At 42.2% G+C, this 19430-nt stretch overlaps 1 protein-coding gene across 3 annotated transcripts in view; it reads right to left on the bottom strand.

The window, feature by feature from the left end:
* SPAG16 (sperm associated antigen 16) overlaps positions 1-19430 on the bottom strand; it is a 359563-nt gene that overhangs the window by 138782 nt on the left and 201351 nt on the right. For 2 of the 3 annotated variants that reach the window (XM_019291011.2, XM_010407852.2), the window contains exon 13: positions 9124-9250. The exons of the other annotated variant lie outside the window; for it this stretch is intronic. In XM_019291011.2, the coding sequence (XP_019146556.1) occupies positions 9124-9250 (127 nt within the window). The remainder of the gene's footprint in view (positions 1-9123; positions 9251-19430) is intronic. 3 annotated transcript variants of the gene reach the window in all.

Here is a 19430-nt window from a genome sequence, read left to right as displayed (position 1 = left end):
AGTATTGCAATAGACCAACCAGGCTGCCTCTCAACATAAAATAGCCTCAACTACTAAGCATGCTTCTAAATGGGGCAGATGAATTCAGCTGTAATCAAAGGGCTGCATTTTGGCCTTGGACCATAGCATGTGAACACCTCCCTGTGTTGTTGCCTGCAGGGTGCTGGAGCACAGAACTGTTGAACACCTGTGAGTGCCTGGCAGTTCCCTGTACATTAAATATGCACCACAAAAATTCCATCCTAAGGGCAACGTTTGAAGTGTGAATTCCCTCTGCAAACCTTCACCATCCATCAGCGCTGCATGGGGTGCTCTACCCAAAACCAGTTTGGCAGCCTACAGCTTTTCCTTCAAAACCAGGGCCTACAGCTATTCTGCACATGACAAAACTGGCTACTTAAGCTTTCTTGAAGCAACAAGAAAATGTTTTTATGCAAATACCTTACAAGGTCTGAAATTCCATTTGTCTGAACACAACACAGCTGAAGTCAACCCAAAGGTCTGCCTGCTTCTCAGTTCAAGCCATTTCCCAGGCAGTATCTTGTTGCTCTTACGAAAAGGACTTGAAGTCCAAAGCAGCCACCCCATAACGCTGTGGGGAGCCAGACTGGGAATAAATGTATCCACAAGCAGTTAGAAGGGAATAATCTATACAAACACATCGAGTCATCACCAATATTTTGATTCAGTTTTTACCAAAATGAAAACCTAGTCATTGAAAATATCTTACTTACTTCACATTATTGTTAGAAGAAAGGAAATTGATTTGTAAGGTTTGTTGTTTGGGTTTTAATAGATCTTCTGGAGAATGTGAAGCCACAGTCACCATGGCCTTTAACTTCACAGACTAACAAATTTATCTATTTCTCTTACAACCTGAACTGCACAGGAGTTTCCCCCCCCCAGTGCCTCATCAAGAAGGGGATTTGGTTTAGAGCAGATGTGTTGAAGCAGAATCCAACTGCAGCCAGCACAACAATCACTACCCAAAGCAACAGTGTTAAGTAGTCTTTTGAAATTTTTCTGGCAAACACCTTCGTGCTGCCCTCCCTGCCACTGTTCAACATCCATGGACCAACCTGACTGGCTTCTAAACCCTTACTTCTCACACCTATAAAAATAATTATAAAAATAAATGCTCACTGTAGTACAAAGCATTGTTTATGATATTAAACAATAACATAATATTTCCAGTGAAATTCTGTGCTCTTTGGCTGAAGTTTCTGGCTTCTGCCCTGGGCTCTCAGCTGTCCAAAATAGAAACATGCTTTGTATCTTCTACTGCACTTCACACACCAGAGGCCTGGTCTGGAAGAGACGTGTTAATATAATACCAACTAAGTAAATTTAGCCATTATTTTAAATTAATTTAGGTATTGTGTGGTCAGTGGTCATCTGGTAGAAACATTATTACACACATGCACACACCAAATTGCTTTTTTGCTAATGACTCATTTGTTTTATTCCTGCCTCTTTCAAAAAGGCGATTAAGTTGAAAATGACCTTTTCAAGATCGTACTTGTGGACCAATCTTTTCATTTTTAATTACTTACTTTGGTTTAATTGTTACATTAGAAACTATTAAGAAATCAGCCAGCTTCATAATCAATAATTTAATTAGAGTTTTAAGACCAAGAAGTCAATGCAAATGTTATTCTGCAGCCAGGCCTTTCCCAAAGCCTTTGAAAGAACTTTACTCCCATTTTGTTTCAAAGTGACATTGGCGACATAGAAATTAAATTCATCCTTACTGCAGTATATCCTGCCCACACATTATGGATGGACACAGGCAGCTGGTAAGGAGTTCAGATTCAGGTCAATCTGCTCCCTGCCCAGGCAGGAGCACAACCTGCTTCCCTCACTCCATTTCCCTCATTTTCATTTCATCCCGCATTCCCCGAGACCTCGCGCCAGGAGCCACACAGTGTTTACTGGAACCCATGGCCAGACTTCCAGTATGTTAAATTTATCTATTTATAGCTCTCTGATTACTACTAATACTCTAAAACAAGCAGCAAGTGAAAACAGATGAAATCTGCCTCAATGGGTGGTGAAGTGTGCCCCCCTTCCCTCCACTGCTTCTCTCCGCCTGCCCTTCGAAGTTTGCAACCTGTCAGTGCCAGTGACCCATCACATGGAGCTGCCAGTGCAGTGGGAATTGCAGGGCCTGCTGCCTGGAATGCAGGTGTCCCTCATTTGTCATTACAGACACGTGGATCACATGGCTCCATCACTCCACAGTGCCTTGCCCAGCAGCAACCCTCTGGCTGAGTGCTGGGAACACCTCCCCATCACCCATTCTGGAGATGAGGGAAACAGCACAGGGATGAAAGGGAGCCTTGAAGCACAGCAGCAGCTTTGGTGAAAGGCACTGAACCCTGTGGGGCTGCAGCAGAGGAGGCAATCCGTGTGCTGGGAGCTTTGGGAGCGGGGCAGCAAACAGGGATTCCAAGACAGGCATGGCTATGCCTTGCTAGGGATGGATCACAGGGCTGCTCCAGCCCAGGGAAAGGCAGTGACGTGAGGAAGGAGCCAAGACACCAGTAAGTCAAAGCCAGGCTGGGCTGCACTGCAAGGAGCCTGGTCTGGAGGGTGCAAACTTTGGAGGAAACTCCTGCAGAGCCCCCAGGGAAACCACAACTGCACAGGAAGGAAAGCATCCAGCTGCAGAGGATCCTGGGGCTCTTGGAACTGGCTTGCCAGGGAATGGTCACAGCCCCAAGGCTGCCAGAGCTCCAGGACTGTTTGGACAACGCTCTCAGGGACAGGGTGGGATTGCTGGGGCTGGTGCTGGCAGAGCCAGGAGCTGGACTGGATGGTCCTCATGGGTCCCTTCCATCTCAGCAGATTCTGTGACTCTCCAGCAGCAGCTTAAATGACTGTGAATATCATGATGGAAAGTGTTACTTTAATCTGACCTCATTGCCATTTATACATTTCACATGAATTGCAAGTCAAGCTGGAGATTTAACACACAGAACTGTCCTGTCTTCTCAAAGATTTCCCCTTGAAATTAAAAATGTAGCTTTTCTTCGTTGTTGGGACAAGACAGAGGAAGACAACTCATTAATGGGCTGAATTCCCACTGGCAAAAGGACTCTGACATCCACTGAACAGGACTGGGCATATCAGTGAATAGCAACAGCTTAATAAAATGCTTATTACCTTTTAAGGGCCACTAATTCACCTGGAGCTTTAGAATCATGGAACCATTTAGGTTGGAAAAGACCTTCATGATCATCAAGTCCAACTGTTGAGCTCTGCAGAACAACCTGATCTAAAAGGTTTAGTCTAATTTAAACCTAGTTGAACAGGAGAAAAAAGCCTGTGGGATCAGCTGATGATACAGTTTGTTAAACTGTTGATTTAATGGTTTGATTTTGAAGACAAGACAAAGGACGACCTTTTCCAAAGGAAAGACATAGTTCCAGTCTGAGGGTGATCCTGGGGACAGCAGCCACACAGAGTTTGAAGCACAGTCGTTTTCCTAACTCTCAGGAAGAAGAAAAACCCACAGCAAAACAAGAACATCAGATATTTTCTTGCTTGCATCTGGGTCAACTGATCCAGGGTGCACTTCTGTGTTCATTATTTGAAATATTTTATTTCAATCTGCCTTTTTTACTGATGTTGTTTTGATACAAAGTCTGAATGTAGCATTTTTAAGAACTACAGTGACCAAATCAAGCTTTTTTCCCCCAATTATTTTTCATAATTAGAAAGAGATCTTGACTTTTTTCCTCAGCCATATTTCTGGTTTTGAAAAAACTGGCACTAACTCTCTAGGAAAGCGTCCCAAACAGATTTAACATAAACCTTTTAAAGTTTTACTTTTGTCTTTTGTGATACTACTTCTGGGAGAAAACATAATCTGCATTCACAACTATTTGTTCTTGATTTCATATTTCACTGTGACTCAAATTCCTTTTCATGTTAAGACAGGGAGTTTTAAAATATGAACCCATAATTTACAAATGCACAGAATCAGGAACACAGAATTTGTTACACTTGATGCCAGGAACTGGACTTATCCTTGCACATCCCTTATTTACAGCAAAATAACTCAATTGCACTGGGAGATTTGCATGGAAGAGCTCTTTGTCTCCAGTACTGACAACTTCAATCTTTGACCTACTTTTGAAGAGGATTGATTTGGACCTTAAACTGCCTGTCAGATGTTTTTTAAATGACCCATCCTGTCTATCCACTCGGCTCATGAATTCATTCCTCAGGAGTTCAAAAGAGTTCAAATAAAACTGACAAATTCAATACTCTGAGGAGATTCTGACTGATAATTTTGTGTTAAGGTGTTTACTTGGGGAAAAATCAACTGGAATAGGCCAAAAAGTATAAAGACAACCAGACTGCTTTTCAGAATCACTCCCTTTTGGCTGCTCAGTGCTTTTCTTATACACCTGATCCTTAAATACTCTGTCATTTTTCCTGAATTTGCTTCATGAATGCCCATTCCAAAGGGACACAGGCACAGAACCCCCCACCACAGATAGGCAGAATTCCTGCAGAGATCTGAGTGTTCCCATGTGCTTTAAGTCTACTGACAAAAAGGTTCTGACAAAATCCATATTGAAAAGCAAAACATCTACAAGCTAATTTATATTTCACGGGAAGAAACAAAACTACAGTGAGATATGTCAGGGAATTACTAATTTAAAAATTACTCAATAGTGATAAAATAAACACTGGAAAATAAGTGGTCTAAAAGAGAATCTCATTAGAAGAAAATAAATAAAAAAGGTTATCTAAGGAAATGATAAATTTGGAACAATTTCCCTGAATTTAACCAGAAGTTAAGCAGCTTTGAGCTGCAACAGGAACCACAGCACGGCTGTCCCAGGCTGAAGGCATCACAGGGTGGGAGAGGATGGGCTGTATTGTGAAGGAGAAAATTGCAAGGCTGCAGCTTAGATCAGCATCCTTGTAATTATTCTACATCCATATGAAACACACAGGCAGCCAAGTGCTCATCATTAAAATGCTGCAGCACAGCTGGAAACCTCAGCCAACAGCTCAGAAACTGCCCTGTGCATGGATTTATTTATTCTCTGGTAGGACATGGAGTGCAAAGCCCTTAGAAATGGCCATTGTCCTCAAATGACCCACGTGCCTTCAGCCAGAGCTCTTTTACAAAGGCAAAAATGCAAATGCCCACCCCCAAATTCTTGGGGTTTACTCTGCTATTTCTTTGGATGCACAGATGGATCATTTTGGGACCTCTGTGGGGCGGATCATGAAAAGCCAAGGAGAACAGAGCAGGCAGAACCTCGATTTAACACTCTCAGCACGTGGTGCTGGGGCTGCTGAGTGTTGCTGCTTCACCTACCAGGTGGGACATCCATTTGGGTTTCCCTGCTGTTTCCCACAGACCTAATTGTGTGGGAACTCTATCAAACTCAGCTAATGTTCAAGAGCCATTAGCAGACCTTGATAAGCAGATGCTGGAGCACAGAAGCTGCAATTTATTAGCAACTACTGCTCTAAAAAGGGCTGTGTCTGAGAACCTCTTTTATCCAATGCCACATTTGAAGACAAAACGCTGCCCTGCAGAAGCCCCCAGCAGCCTCTCCCTCTTTTCCCTGACTGCTTCTTCCTAATGAATTCCTCTGGGTGTGGTGCAGCCCTAGAGCCCCAGCCTGCCCTGCTGTATGGAGTGTGGTGCCCCACACTCAGGAACCATTCCCAGGGGCTGAGAGATCCAGTTTCTCCAGAGCCATGCACAGATCTCCCTGCAGGAGCATGAAAGGAGGCTCTGCCTGCATTCCCACTGCCCTCCCTCGCTCTGGGGCAGGGGAAACTGCGGGAGTCTCTGAGGAGGAAAATGGCCAGAGCCAGGTCATCACTGGGAGCCTCTTGCTGCTGTTCAGGCGGGATTGTGGGCAATTTCATTCTGTTTTTTCCCTTTTTCCTATGAGATTGGTGCCTGCATTATTCATCAAGGATCACACTACCTTGGAGCTTCTAACTTTTGATTCTGCTGTTCAGCCCACAAATTACTGACAAGGACACAATCTGATGTGCAGAGCCAGAACTGGCATCTGGTCACTGTTCTGCTGTGCTGCCTTACCCCTGCTCAAGTCATCTTTGACCCAAATATGAAAAAGTTGACATCTTGATGCCTTCCTGCCTGAATGTCAGAGGTATTAGTTTGATAGTGGGGTGGGAATGGGGTCCTTTTATTTGTGTTATGCAGCAATCTTCTGCAAAAGGAATGCAGAAAAAACAGGTCTTATCTTAAATCACTGAGCTGCCCTGCATAAAGAAACATATCCCAGATAACTGAAATACTAACTTGAATATCAGTGAGCAGTAGAGACCAAAATGGACAAGAATTATCAAACACTATCTCAAATGCTTGTTATTTCATGAAATTGAACAGAAAAAGAGCACTGTATGACTGTGACTTTTTACAGAGCTCTGTGTGTGCTGAACTTCGTTCACAAGAACAGGGTCACTGACGTGAATGGGCCTGTCCCATTAAGGACACACAGAATTCTTCCCAAATCCTGGTTGGACACAATTCTCAGGGCATTACTACTGGAAGCTGCCTTTTAAATTACAGTCTCTCCACAACGTTTTCAAAAATGAAATATCCAGTTACAGAATCTGACATTTCAAAAGTCAGAAAGTAGATGAGATAGTTACTAAATCAATACATTTCAAACATGTAGAATGAAAAATGTGAGTCCTTCTTTCCCCCCTTCTATTTAATTATTTAAGTGCATAAATATTTGGTATCTCATCTGTCTGAAAAAAGAGCAGAGGTTCAGCCTGGCTCAAATGGTGTTGAGACAGATGTGAGCAGCCCCAAGCAATGGCTCCTGAGGCTGTGGGAGATGCAGAGGAGTGGCAGGTCCCTCATCGTGGGAGGAATTAACCCAGGCAGGGGAACTTGTACTCAGGGGGGCAGGGGCTCTTTTGCACCTCTCACATTCATCACTGGACACACCTTGCAATTCACAGTGGAGACGCTTTCCCTGATGTGTCGGCGAGGAAATGTTCTGGTGAAAAGCCAGAACATGCTTGCCTTTCTACGAAACTGGCACAAAGAGGAATAAATTCTGCAGCTTATCTTGGCACCAGAGCCATCAGCTTCACTGGCACGGAATTCCCACCAGCGAACTGCAGCGTGGGTCTCCACATCTGATCTACTGCGTATCTGGCACAACACGAGCGTGGTTCCTGTCCAAATCCAACACCAAATCCGTAATTCTCCCTCAGTGTTTGGAAAGAGCCACAAGTGCAATTCATCTTTCTCTGTTCTCATTTTCCTATAGGCAACGTATCTTAGGTTTAAAATAAGAGTCAATGTGATGTAGATTTTTTTTTGAACCACTGGATGGATCTCACTTTCTGTTACCCAGGAAAAAAATAAAGAGGAAAAAGTAATACCCTGCATTTCCAAAGTCTGCAGGCTGCATTAGAGTTCAGGCTTAGTAATTACAAAGATTTATGTCCCATCCTGCCCCAAATGCAGAGCTCATTGTCCATTCAACTTAACACTGCTCTGACTTACAGTTCTCTGTATCCATTATCCTTAATAATAAAGAGCTGACTGCACTTAATGATTGAAGAGCAAGATGTGATTAGCAATAGGAATCTGATTTATGAGAAAACAAACCTGAGCGTGGTTTTCATGTTTCATTAAAAGTATCTTAAATGTACTCCTTACTGCTAATTGATCTCACAGAGGTGAGAATATACTCTATTCCCAATTAATGGGACCAAATAATTCTTCTTCTTTCTGGAGGGAACATTTAATATCATTCAGCATTTAGAGGGAGGTGGAATCTTCACAGGGATTTCTCCACCTCAAGTGATGTTTCACTGTGGGCATTTATCCCAAATCTGCAAGATTTCCCACTGAACATGGAAAAACTTCAACAGCATAAATACACAACAAAATGCCATATACAACATTTTCTTTTCACAAAAGGTCTTTCCTATCTCAGCAAAATTACTCAAACTTGAGTAACAATATTGGTGAGCAAATATAGAGGCTTTTTCCTTATGTTTGTCAAAGGAAAACTCCTTGATGACTCTGTTAATTTACTATGAGCAGGAGATTACCGAGATATTTGCAAGATAAAGTTCCTTGCAGGATTTATTGAAAACAAAACAAAGCAGAAATCTATTTTTCCATTAAGCATTTCACTTTTGTTTGTATTTCAATACTTTTCCCCCTCTTTTTGAATTATTCATATTTGGGTATCAAATATTCCTACAAACCAATGCATTTAGGGATAATGAGTCTTGACTAGTTTCATTTTAACTCACTGTGCTTTCTGACCAGGATTATTATTATTATTATTATTACTATTACTATTATGAAATGACCTTCTGTTCAGTCTGTTTCTATGATCCATAAATAGCAATTGACTAATGAGCGTCTCAAGTACTCCACCGTCATTTCCACGGCAGTTTTTCCTACCCTGTGTTTGTGTATCTCTGATGACAACACCATTTAATCCACAGCAATAGCTCTGCCTGCTTCCTCTCAAATCCCTTCCATGAATACAACCCTCTTCCTTCATTTGAGGCTGCAGTCTTGTACCTTTACACTGCCTGAGAAATGCAGAGTGGCTGTAACACCAACTGAAGGAACAATTTGAGAACTTCTAAAGTTGCTCCATACCAGAGAAACAGCAATAATTATTAGATTTTCTGATGACAGAGGAAAAAAATTCCTCTTGCCTTGTTCTCAGATTCTACTCGAAGAGGATTTGCATATTTGGTGTGCGAAGCAGCAGGGACAAATACACTCTCCAGTGTACTCAATGCATTTTTACCCATTCCAAAGAAAGAAGGTAGAGAACAGCAAAGGAAGAGACACAGAGTTTCTGTCACTACCTGCAGTGATTTATTACGGAGAAAATAACACTTATTCCCTGAGGAATCAGCAGAGTTCAGGAGGAGGGAAGATCCCTTCTGGAGGAAGTGGTATATGGTGTCATTTTTGGTCAGAAGGTAACAACTGTGTTAGTGAATATTTTACTGCCACATCACCCTTACTTTCTGTTTCGATTTCACACTGGGTCTCATCTTCCTCATGTCACATACATCACTATTTGCTTGAATTCAAGGAAGACCAAGGCAAAGCCTGCTTACCATTCTGACATCCCAGAGAGACAAGGTCTTGTCAGCAGAGCTGGTGAGCGCGGTGCTGGAGAAGGGCAGGAACTCGATGCTGTTGACTGACTCCTTGTGCCCACGCAGGGTGTATCTGCACCTCTCACTGCAGAAGAGAACAGGAATGCAGCACCCGTCACGCAGGGCAGTATGAACAACACACAACTTTAGGGTAAATGAAGAACACTTCTCATGCATCTCCCCAGCTACTCTCTAGAAAAATGAACATTGACAGTGATTCCTCATGCAAGCACTGAACCAAGGAGACAGTTACAAAACCCAACCCATTGCTGTTCACTTCCCAGTAACGAAAGCTGGAGCAGGAAGGTACAAAGAAATGAGAGGTGAGTTTTAAAAGACTGAATCCTAAGCAGCAACAATGAAAGCACCACTTTGTGTTCCCTGGGTGCATCCTCAAAAACCTTGTTGATGCAGAACTAAAAGGGAACGTGGATGAAAAGGTAGGATACCATTTCCTTTTTAAGGATATCAAATTCCTTCTTTTCAAAGGGTCTGAGAGATCTATTGGACCATGCCCACGTGCACCCTGAAGAAAGCCAGTGAGTGCTGGCAACCTGGTTTTCCTCTCAAGGTCCGTGAAAAGGCTCAGAGAAAGCAAGTGATGCCTGGGAGCTCTTCACTGAGGGTGAAGTCTTGTCCCTGTGGACACCTAAAACCCTCTTCACTGAAGGAGAGGTCTCTGGCTATGGATGAACCATAGCACTGGCCATTGTAAGCTCCAAATTCTTAAAGCAGAGGTGAGGGAACAGAGGTTCACCCCAACAGTCGAGGTGTTCATCCATGAAGTGACAACAGCTCAGATGGAATTACCTGTGAAGTGGTTCTGAAAGTTCTTTCAAGGCTGAGGACAGCCAGCCACTACACCTTCTCCCAGATGAGCAGCTGTGGAGTACCACTGGAGAGCTTCTGGGTTGGCTTTCTCACCTCGTTGCTTTGTTTTCTTTGAATGAGTTAATTTCTAAGACAACACTATTGGTCCTTCTCAGCTGAGGGGACGGACCTGATGTAGATGGACCTCAAGACAGGAAGCTTTTCCCATTGTAGGAAACTGGACACAACCACGATGACACTGCTGTGGAGAATCAGTTCTCTCACCAAACAGCCTGACCGTGGCTGTACAGCTGTAATCTCGTGGAAGCTTTTTGGGTTTTGCTTTGCCTTCTATGTACATACCAGAGCAGAATGTTCCTTACCGAGGAGAAGGAAGAGCCCAAGGATGCCCCATCCAGACAACACAGAAGGTGACAGACAAATCTGGGATTACTTAAACTCAGCAGACTGGCAAAGGCTTAACTCCTTCAGGAGCATGTCAATAGGGGGGACAATTGAAATGATCCAGGATCCATCGCTCATTATTACTCAAGGGTATCACTCCATGATTTCTTTAGATATACGTAAAACGTAAATGTGCAGTATTTGTATTGTTATATCCTGTGCAAACACACAGATAGGGGAGCATACTGTGGAAAAAACTAATCAATGTAAACTCAGTAGCAGTTCTATCCTCTTTGTTCAGCTGAGTCAAAAATAGTATGAAAAAGTAAAAGCCAACAACTCATCATAAATTACTGCAGCTTTCAGTGACAGCTTAGAATTTTATTCCTTGCTCATGTGATTCTGACAGTAGAAACACACCTCCCCTGAGCTGGCTGCTGAATATATCACTGGGGCTTGCAAATTAGATTACTGGGTGGCTCTTAACAGAGAAATTTCTTACAATATTTATTAAGGAAGCTGTCAGCAGGGGGGAATTAAAGATGTGATTTTTCTTCCTTTTTTTTTCCCTGCCTATATGTCCCCAGAAGACTCTCAGAGCTCTTGCAGGTTCTTTATCACCAGCACAGGAGAGCAGTGTCTGCAGTGAGGTGCAGGCCAGGAGAGCTGCAAGTTTGGATGGACACTCCCTTGAGCATGGATCTAACACAGGCACTCCTCAGATCTGTTTTAGTGCCTCTCCATTTCCCAGACTGGAATGATATCCTGTGCTGAACACCACACCTGTCCCCACAAAGGGAGAGCAGAAGGGAGATAAGCAGCTTCTGAGCAGAAATATTATCCAGGAAATAGATTTCAAAGAAATATTAGATTCCACTGGCATCATTTTACAGAATCTATGTTTTTCTATTATAAGTAATACATTATACCACCCAGTGTTATCTGTTATGTAGCCTACATGTGTTATTTTATCACGAGGACTCATTTTAAACTAGACATAAAGTGTTTGGCTGTTGGAACTTGGTGCACAAGGTATCTGATATTCACGATCACTTGATATACGACAGTAAAATAACTTCAATAACATAATTCTTTTGTCTCACAGTCTCATGGCAATGTTTTACACCACAAAATATGCCTGTTCCATCTCAGATATTACACTTTTATGTGTGCCTAGGTATGCCATTTTTTAACAGTGCCCAATGATTTCCTGTTTGCCTGTTCCACTGTAGAGGCTCTGAGCTGCTGAACAGTTTCTGACAAGCAAAATCCTGCTGCATTTTTTGGTGGGCACTCAGCATTTTGGAAACACAGACAGCTTTCCATACCACAGTGTGAGAGTGGTTCCATTGGAAGAAAGGGGATATTTTCCTGTAATAACAGGGTGTGCCTATGCCCTCTTCAAAGGCTGGGGGAGAACAATGTCTTCAACCTGCTTGACCGGGGCTGGGGTGAAAGAACACAGGAAAAGGAAGGAAGGTAAAGGAAAAAAAAAGGTATTTTGTTTGTCAGGCACTGATGAAAGATCTGGACCATCTCAGGCAGCCAGGCTGCAAGAATAGGCTTGTGAGAGATTAATTAGGTGCCAAAGCAGGAAGGCCCATTCAGCATCCCTTAGCAAGGTGAAAATGGACTAAAGTGATGGACCATGACAGCAGCAGAAGGGAAGGAAATGATTTGCACTTTTCCATCAGGAACACAAACACCCAGCCCTGATGCAGCCTCTCTCCTTCCCACTTCCCTATCACTGCACACTGATGAGCTCTGGCTCTTGAGATCTCATTTACCACTCTGGTAACTGACTGACTGAATATTGCTGAGAACCTTCCCCCCATGCTACATAAAATAAACTCATGTTTCCTTCCAGCTGAGACATAATTTCAGCAAGATTGTCTTGTACCAGCTATCTTCTCTTTGGAAAAGGCAACTATTTATCTAGATGTTCTTTTTCCACAAAAAAATAAGTTGATATGAAGGGTAGAGTATCACCCTGTTTTTTCATGGAAGCTCATGTTTCTACCCTTGGTACAAGTTTATCTACATTAGAATAAATCTGTAGCTGCATTCACTGTCTGAGGGTTTTTCTCACTGCGAACACAGAGCCTCATGGCTATAAGGCTCACAACCTCTGAGTACCCTCGTTCCAAAGACAGAGGGGATCATGTATGAACAGCAGGTTAGACACTTGCACAACTCTTGATGCCTCAAGAGGCTCTCAGTAAATGATGCCACAGGAGAAATGCTGCTCAGTAGGTCAGTATTTTGCAGATTGGATTCTAAACCTCACTCAAGACACCAGTCCAACCCTCATCCTTTCCCTGTGTTAGTACAGGACTAATTATCCTCAGTGTTCTCTTTTTCTCTGCAGAATCAATTCCTCTCCCTTAAATTCAGGTGAGGTAATGATGTCCATCAATCAGTCAGCCTTCATTCTACTGCACCAGGTTTGGATGTTTCCTAAGAGTTTCAAACAAACATGGACAGATACTTATCCAGAAGCACACCTATTCCAGGAATGGTGGCTCAATTAGCCATACCAATATTGATATCATTATCTTAACAGATTGGAAAGATTTTATTTTTAGAGACTTCTTTTTTGAAAACCACATTCTGGAATGGCTCATTCAAATTCCAAAGGGCTTTCAGTAAAACTGCATTGAAAACAGAAGATATGAAACATTTCCACTTACATAAGACATCCATGAATATTCCCAGGCTCTGCACTAATTTAAAACAGCAGCCAAAAAATGCACCAGTCAGATATTCCATTGACTGTGCAGAAATTAAAAGGAAATACAGGTAGTGGGTAGATTCCTCTTTCCCTGCATACTTTCCCAGTAAAACTCAGGAAGAGCAGAGCAGTGCCCAGCCTGCCCTCACTTCCAGACACGCAGCAAACCATAGCCATGAGGCAGATGTGACATGTGGCCAATTCTTCTGCTACTTAAGTGTTTCAAAAAACCACCCCATGCATGCATGCTGGCAATCCTATGAAATCAGGATGGTTTTGCCCCCTTTCTTGTAATTTTTTTTTTTTAAGCATGTGGGTTCTATGTCAGCTCTAGTTGGAAAAATTGGGGCAGGAGGGTGACACCATTTCAGTGAGTACTTAGGTAGTTGTAATTAGTTATTTTATTTCTGTGCCATATTGAATCTCAGTTCAAGCATGGTAATTAAAACTACCTATAGAGCCAATCAAAATTAATGAGAGGAGTCCATGCCTCTCCCAACCACCCTTTTCCATGCCTTCAGAGGAATTCATTAAATGCACAGACACTCCCAAACTGTACTATCTTTCCCAAAAACTGCTCTCTCAAATCATCCCATGGAGGGAACACTAAACTAAACTCTCTCTCATGTCTATTGAGAATCATTCTCCTGTGTGACCTGCAATCACAATTTTCAGGGTAAGTTACACCAGAAAGTGACCTGCTGTGAAGGTGGACACAGCATTTCTGAGGAAGATTTGTAAGGACACACCACAACCAGCCTCCAGTGCTCTTACTGGGCTGTAATTGTAACAGTGAAAAGGAGAATCTTTTTAACAAAACCAAATTCTATCACTTTCTCATCATAAGGCTCTACCTCCAAAATGGGTTTAAATTCGGCATACGACTTTCCCAGCCAAGATCAATGGCCAAGGATAGCAAATGGGCTGGCTTAAGACATTAAAATGCCAGCTTGGTTTATGCTGTTATAAATGCATCCTATCATGTCTTTACATTTTATGACCTCTATTTTATTTCTAGGTAGCTTCACATATGACACATCCAATTATTCATGTCAAGAATGTAAAACCACCCGTATTTCAGTAAAAATGTGCCTGCCATCATTTATGACAGTGATTTTTTTTTGACCCATTATTTCACTAAATGTAACACATTTTCTGAGACATTGACATGTGAGGACACTTACTCTGTAAAGTACATTTGTCTCTGAAAAGATACATGACAGTATGATGCTGTCAATATGAAACACTTTGTTCAATTATTACTTATCTTCAATAAAATGGAGCTCTCTTCCAATTGTGAACATTCATTGTGCCCTCTTTCAAACCAGTGTTTGACACTTGGAAAAAAACAGTGCTAAAGGAGATGTTACTGCAGTTTCTGTGACAATGCAAACATTTCTCCTCCAGTATTTAGAAACATTTAGAAAGAAAATACAAATTTAATCCTTTTCTGTGTAATTTATCTTCATATTTAACACCTGTGGAACATTTTAATCTCTGCAATCTGAGTGCTCTGCAAAACAAGGAGCAATCCCCTGATTTAAACAAAGTTCCAAGTCAGGGTTTCTCTGGATCAATCTGCAGAGCTACTCATGAGTTACTCAATCTGGTGAAATCTGGTGTCAGATAATTTTAATTTTTACACTTTTTAAGTTCACTCTGAGCAGAAGCAGGATTAAGTATTAAACCCTGCTGTCATCACTCCCATCAGGGGCTGCTTTGAGCTTGGGCACGAAGGGCTGAACCGCCCATGCACCGTGAGCATGTCCCACTCCTGCTGGAAGCAGCACAAGCTGTGCCACTGATGTCAGGAGGAGCAGGATTAGATCCAGGTCTATCACCACAGGAGCCTGACAGCTCACACTTTGCTCTGGTGCACACTAAATTGAGCATGTAAAAGGAAACTGATCTCTGAAGAGGGATGGATTTAACTGGTAAGTGCAAGGGGGCGATTTTTCCCCTTCCTCTGTCCTTGTCTTCCTCCTTCTGCCAAAAGCAAAGCAAAAGCTTCCCAACTAGGAAGGCTGAGCCAAGGAAGAAAGAACCCCAATGATATAAATGTTTTATTAGTGTTTTCTAGGTATATAAACAAACATTACTCATCTGACTCGGCACGTTTGTAAGTCTGCTATAAAATCCTGTAACATCCTTTTCTCAGACCTCCTTGAAAACAATTGTACTGTTAAAACACAGAGGTTCTGAATAGGATCAAATTGTGTCCTTCCACTGACAGGACATAAGTCAACGTCAGCAGTTACATTTTTGTCTTGCTTGGTAAGTTTTGAAAGGCTGCAGCAGTTTATTTTTGAGTGCACATTTCCTCTCTGAGATCAAGCAAGGCTCTTTCCCCCTCCCTTTATGGCAGCCAAACTGAGCACGGCAGCTTTCCTTTAACACCAGTTTGTAAAGACTCAACACAACCCTCAGCAGCCCTGCCTCAGCTCCTGCTGAAAACAGCAATAAAAGCCACCAGGATTTAGCAGGCAAAGAGATTCCACCTGCTGCAAGAGGCAACTGCAGTCCCAACCCTCTCCTGGCCCTGCTGGTGTAAGGAACACCCTGAGCTTTGTGCTCACACAGGATGCACCTACACCTCCAGGTACCCCCCCCAGTCTGCTCCAAATTTGTCTCACACATATTGCAAGCCCCACTTTTAGCAAAGCTCTAAGAGAAGACTGAAAGGCAGTGCCTGGGCATGACAGTCCTTAAATGTGGGTCTTGTTTGATGAGGTGTGAGCACACCGAGTGCTCCCAGCCCAGCCCAGCCCAGCCCCACGCACTGTGGGGTTCACTCTTGAGAGCACCTCAGGAGTGTTAAAGCCTTGCCAGAGCACGGAGGTGGCACAAAGCACCTCAGTGTGGCCATAAACTTGTCTCATCCTTCCCTTCCCTCTCCACATGCTCCCATTCTGTGATGCCCCCTCCACACCCTCCTACTCCTGAGGCATTCGTGCGCTGTTAACAAGATACTCTGTCAACAGCAACACCCAAACGGGACAGGAAAGCTATTTTATTGTGTTGGAAATTCATTTCATCTCCAGGGACCTTGCCTCCTTACGTATTTTGCTGTTCTAAAAATTACTTCGTCCCATTTCTATAACTTGAAAGAGCCTCTTTGGCAAATAATACACAGAAAGGGAAAATTGAACGTACCTGAGAACAAAAAAATACAAAAAAGCACACACAGAACAGAGAAAGAGGGCAATGCATTACATTAAATGAAGTCTGATAGCTTGAACTTCAGATTCAGTGAGGTCTAATAGTGAGGGACATTTGGCAAAATTCCCTTAATAAATTTATAATTAACCAGCAGAAAGCAATGCTCCAGTCAGATTTCTATTCTGCAGTGAAATTAGATAACAGCCAAATAAGCACAGTACTTGAAAGAGAGTTCTGTGAATGCAGGAGAAAGGCTGCAAAACTTCATGCCTTACCTTTGGGATTAGAGTGCTTATTTGACTCAATTCCTGATAATTTATGTAACACAGTATGTATTACTGGAAAAGTAGCCAATTATAACACTATTTATTTTTCTGGCAGAGCTCTACTGTGTGTATTTAAGCAGAAGCTGTGTGTTTATTGAGCCCGTGGAAACTCCCACTACCAGGCAGACACTGATCTACTGACTACAAAGATGCGGCACTGAGTTAAAAAATACTGTCAGAGAAAAAAGCCCAAAGTTTTGAGACCATCACTCGTGGCTGTGGTGTTGGACACTGACCTGGCTGCCTGATGCCAGCCTGGGAAATAATAACAATCTTATTTTTTACCATGTTTCTGTATCAAATGCACAGAGATAGTGGTAGGGTGGGCTTTACAAAACAAAGACTCTCCCTGGTGCCATGGCTGGTTAGAACTCTCTAGCACAAACAGACAAAAAAGAAATATAATCAATTACCTTTTGGTGCTTGATTGATTCCAAAACTACTCAAACTCAGGATCTGTTTTGATAAACATTGAGAATACTAAATATGATTGACAATAGCTTTTTATGTTTTTGTAAGCGAAAAGCTGAAGTTACTGAATTAATAATATTCTACTTAGGCTTTCATTAGAAGGCGTGAAAACTTTGCCAATAATCTGTCTCCTTTTTTATTGGCTTGAAACATGAATAATGAATCTGCTCATTATTGAAGATTTAGCCTCTTAATGTCTTACATTTGTTTGAACAAATGAAGTGTTCCATGAGAAGTATTATTGTTTGTATTATTTTCTGATTCCAGATAAAGGGGGTTTGGTGTAAAGCTTTAATTTTTTTTTAAAAGGAAAGAGAAAACAGTAAGACATAAAATCTCTACTTAAGAATGGTTTATGGTCTTTTTGTAAGATGGTTTATGGTCTTTTTGTAAGATTGTAATATATTCTTCATTCCCTTGTACTATGTAGGCTTGGCTGTACCTTGTCAAGATATCTTTAAAATCTCACTGTTCAACACCTGATTGTTGGCAGCACAGGGCATGTTCCAGCTCATGGTGAGAGCTGTTGCAAAAGCTCACTTTCCACTGAAATTGGGCTCTAAATCAATTTTGATAACTTATTTCAGCAACTTTAGTTTGAAGAGAAGTGTTAACTTACAATCCAAATTTTTCAGAAGTGAGATGCATTTTCATATGTTTCGAATTTGGGTTATGTTTCATTTGACAAGGATTGCTCTTCCCCAAGGTTAGAGTTCGGTCAACAAAAATTACTTTGAAAGTCATGGAATAGAAGAAGATTTAGGCTTTTATATCCAAAATGTAGATCTGAAGTACCTTTTTCACCAGTTTGGGTGAAACAGACCCTGTTTACAAGGTCTTGCTTGTAACCGTGTGTAAAAGAGTTATGTCAGGGAATGATCCAAAGTAATCCTGAGTAAATTAGCAATTCTCACCCCAGCAGCCAGTCAGCAATGATACATTTGTTAACACTAATGGGAATGTTCTGGGCATTCCCAGAACACCTGTAACACACCAGTGGGCTCTGGACCCACACTGGGACCCACTCTGAGCACCATGCAGGAGCACACACCCTACATTCCATATTTCAAAATCCAGGTTTCCTCTGCCTCAGGAAAATCACCACCCACGTATCAAACCATCCGTTTGTGGCTACGGCTTCTAACTTTTCCATCAAGTGTATCTGCATGCAGAACATAAATTCCATCAGCCAAAGGAAAAGCTTTGTGCAGCCCGGTGCTTCCAGCACTCAGAGCGACAGGATCTGAAGTGGTTCCCCTCCAGGGTCAGCTCTTGTATTTCTATTATTGAATAAAATGCTGCTTCAGTCCTTTGGCCAGGAACTAGGACACAAACTTCTCTGCCTTCAAAATGCCTGTGTCTCCCTTGCAACACATGGAAAGCAGAGCCATCTATCTCAGAATTCCTAACTTCAGTCCAGGAGCAAGGGGCACTCGGGTTCAAAAAGGTAAGTGGGGATTCTTAGATTATTTTTTGACTCTTACCCTTGCTCAGCACTTTCTGCAAATTAAGTTTCCTCAGGGGATTTTTTTGTTGGACAGGTGAAGACAGGAGCACCAGGAATCATTTATTGAAAAGCAGAGCCTTGTTTTATGAAACAATTATCTCCTCCCCCCTCCAGGCACAGGGGTACGAGCTAATCAGATTAGTGCAGGCTCAGGAATCATGAAATAGCTGTAACCCATTTAAGCAGACAATAAACAGTGCAGGACAAGGAGTGTGCTTGCTGCTCAGCAGCTCTGCCACTGGACAAGCAAAGCCTCTCCCCAGTGACAGTGGGTTCTCCTCAATTACCCCATCAGCTGACATCAGCATGGAGCTCACGGCGTGTTCCACACTCCGTATGAAGCTGCCATGATCTTATTATTTGTGTCTTGGTTTTTTTTTAATTACAAAAATCTTTACCTGTAAAATTACTGCCTTTTCAGGCTAACCCTGAACAAGTAAATGCAGATGTGTCAATCCCTCCTTGCTTCTGAAAGACAACAGCACATGTGCTTTGATGCATCACTGTCAAATGATTTAACTTTTTGTGTCCATACATTAAGGCTTATGTGAGAACTATTCAAACAGGTTATTTTACAGTTTTAGGCTTTTGCTGTTCAAATAAAATATTCTGGAGAGGATGAGCCATCCAAACTCCACATTCAGATCCCCTTTATGGTGCATTCCAACCACCCTGAAGAACTTCTTTGTTATTTCTTTCATTCTCTTCCTTGTCATCATTTATTTCACTCTTCTACACGACCGTGTTAATAAATAAAGAATATGGCATTACATGCACAACTACTGACTGGTGAGACGTAACACAGAAAATAACAAACGTGACAATGAAAAACAAAATATGAAGTATCTTTATGGCA

This window comes from Corvus cornix, chromosome 7, assembly GCF_000738735.6.
Source record: "Corvus cornix cornix isolate S_Up_H32 chromosome 7, ASM73873v5, whole genome shotgun sequence".
In the NCBI taxonomy this organism is placed as follows: Eukaryota; Metazoa; Chordata; class Aves; order Passeriformes; family Corvidae; genus Corvus; species Corvus cornix.
This window is presented reverse-complemented; position numbering and strand designations above follow the sequence as displayed.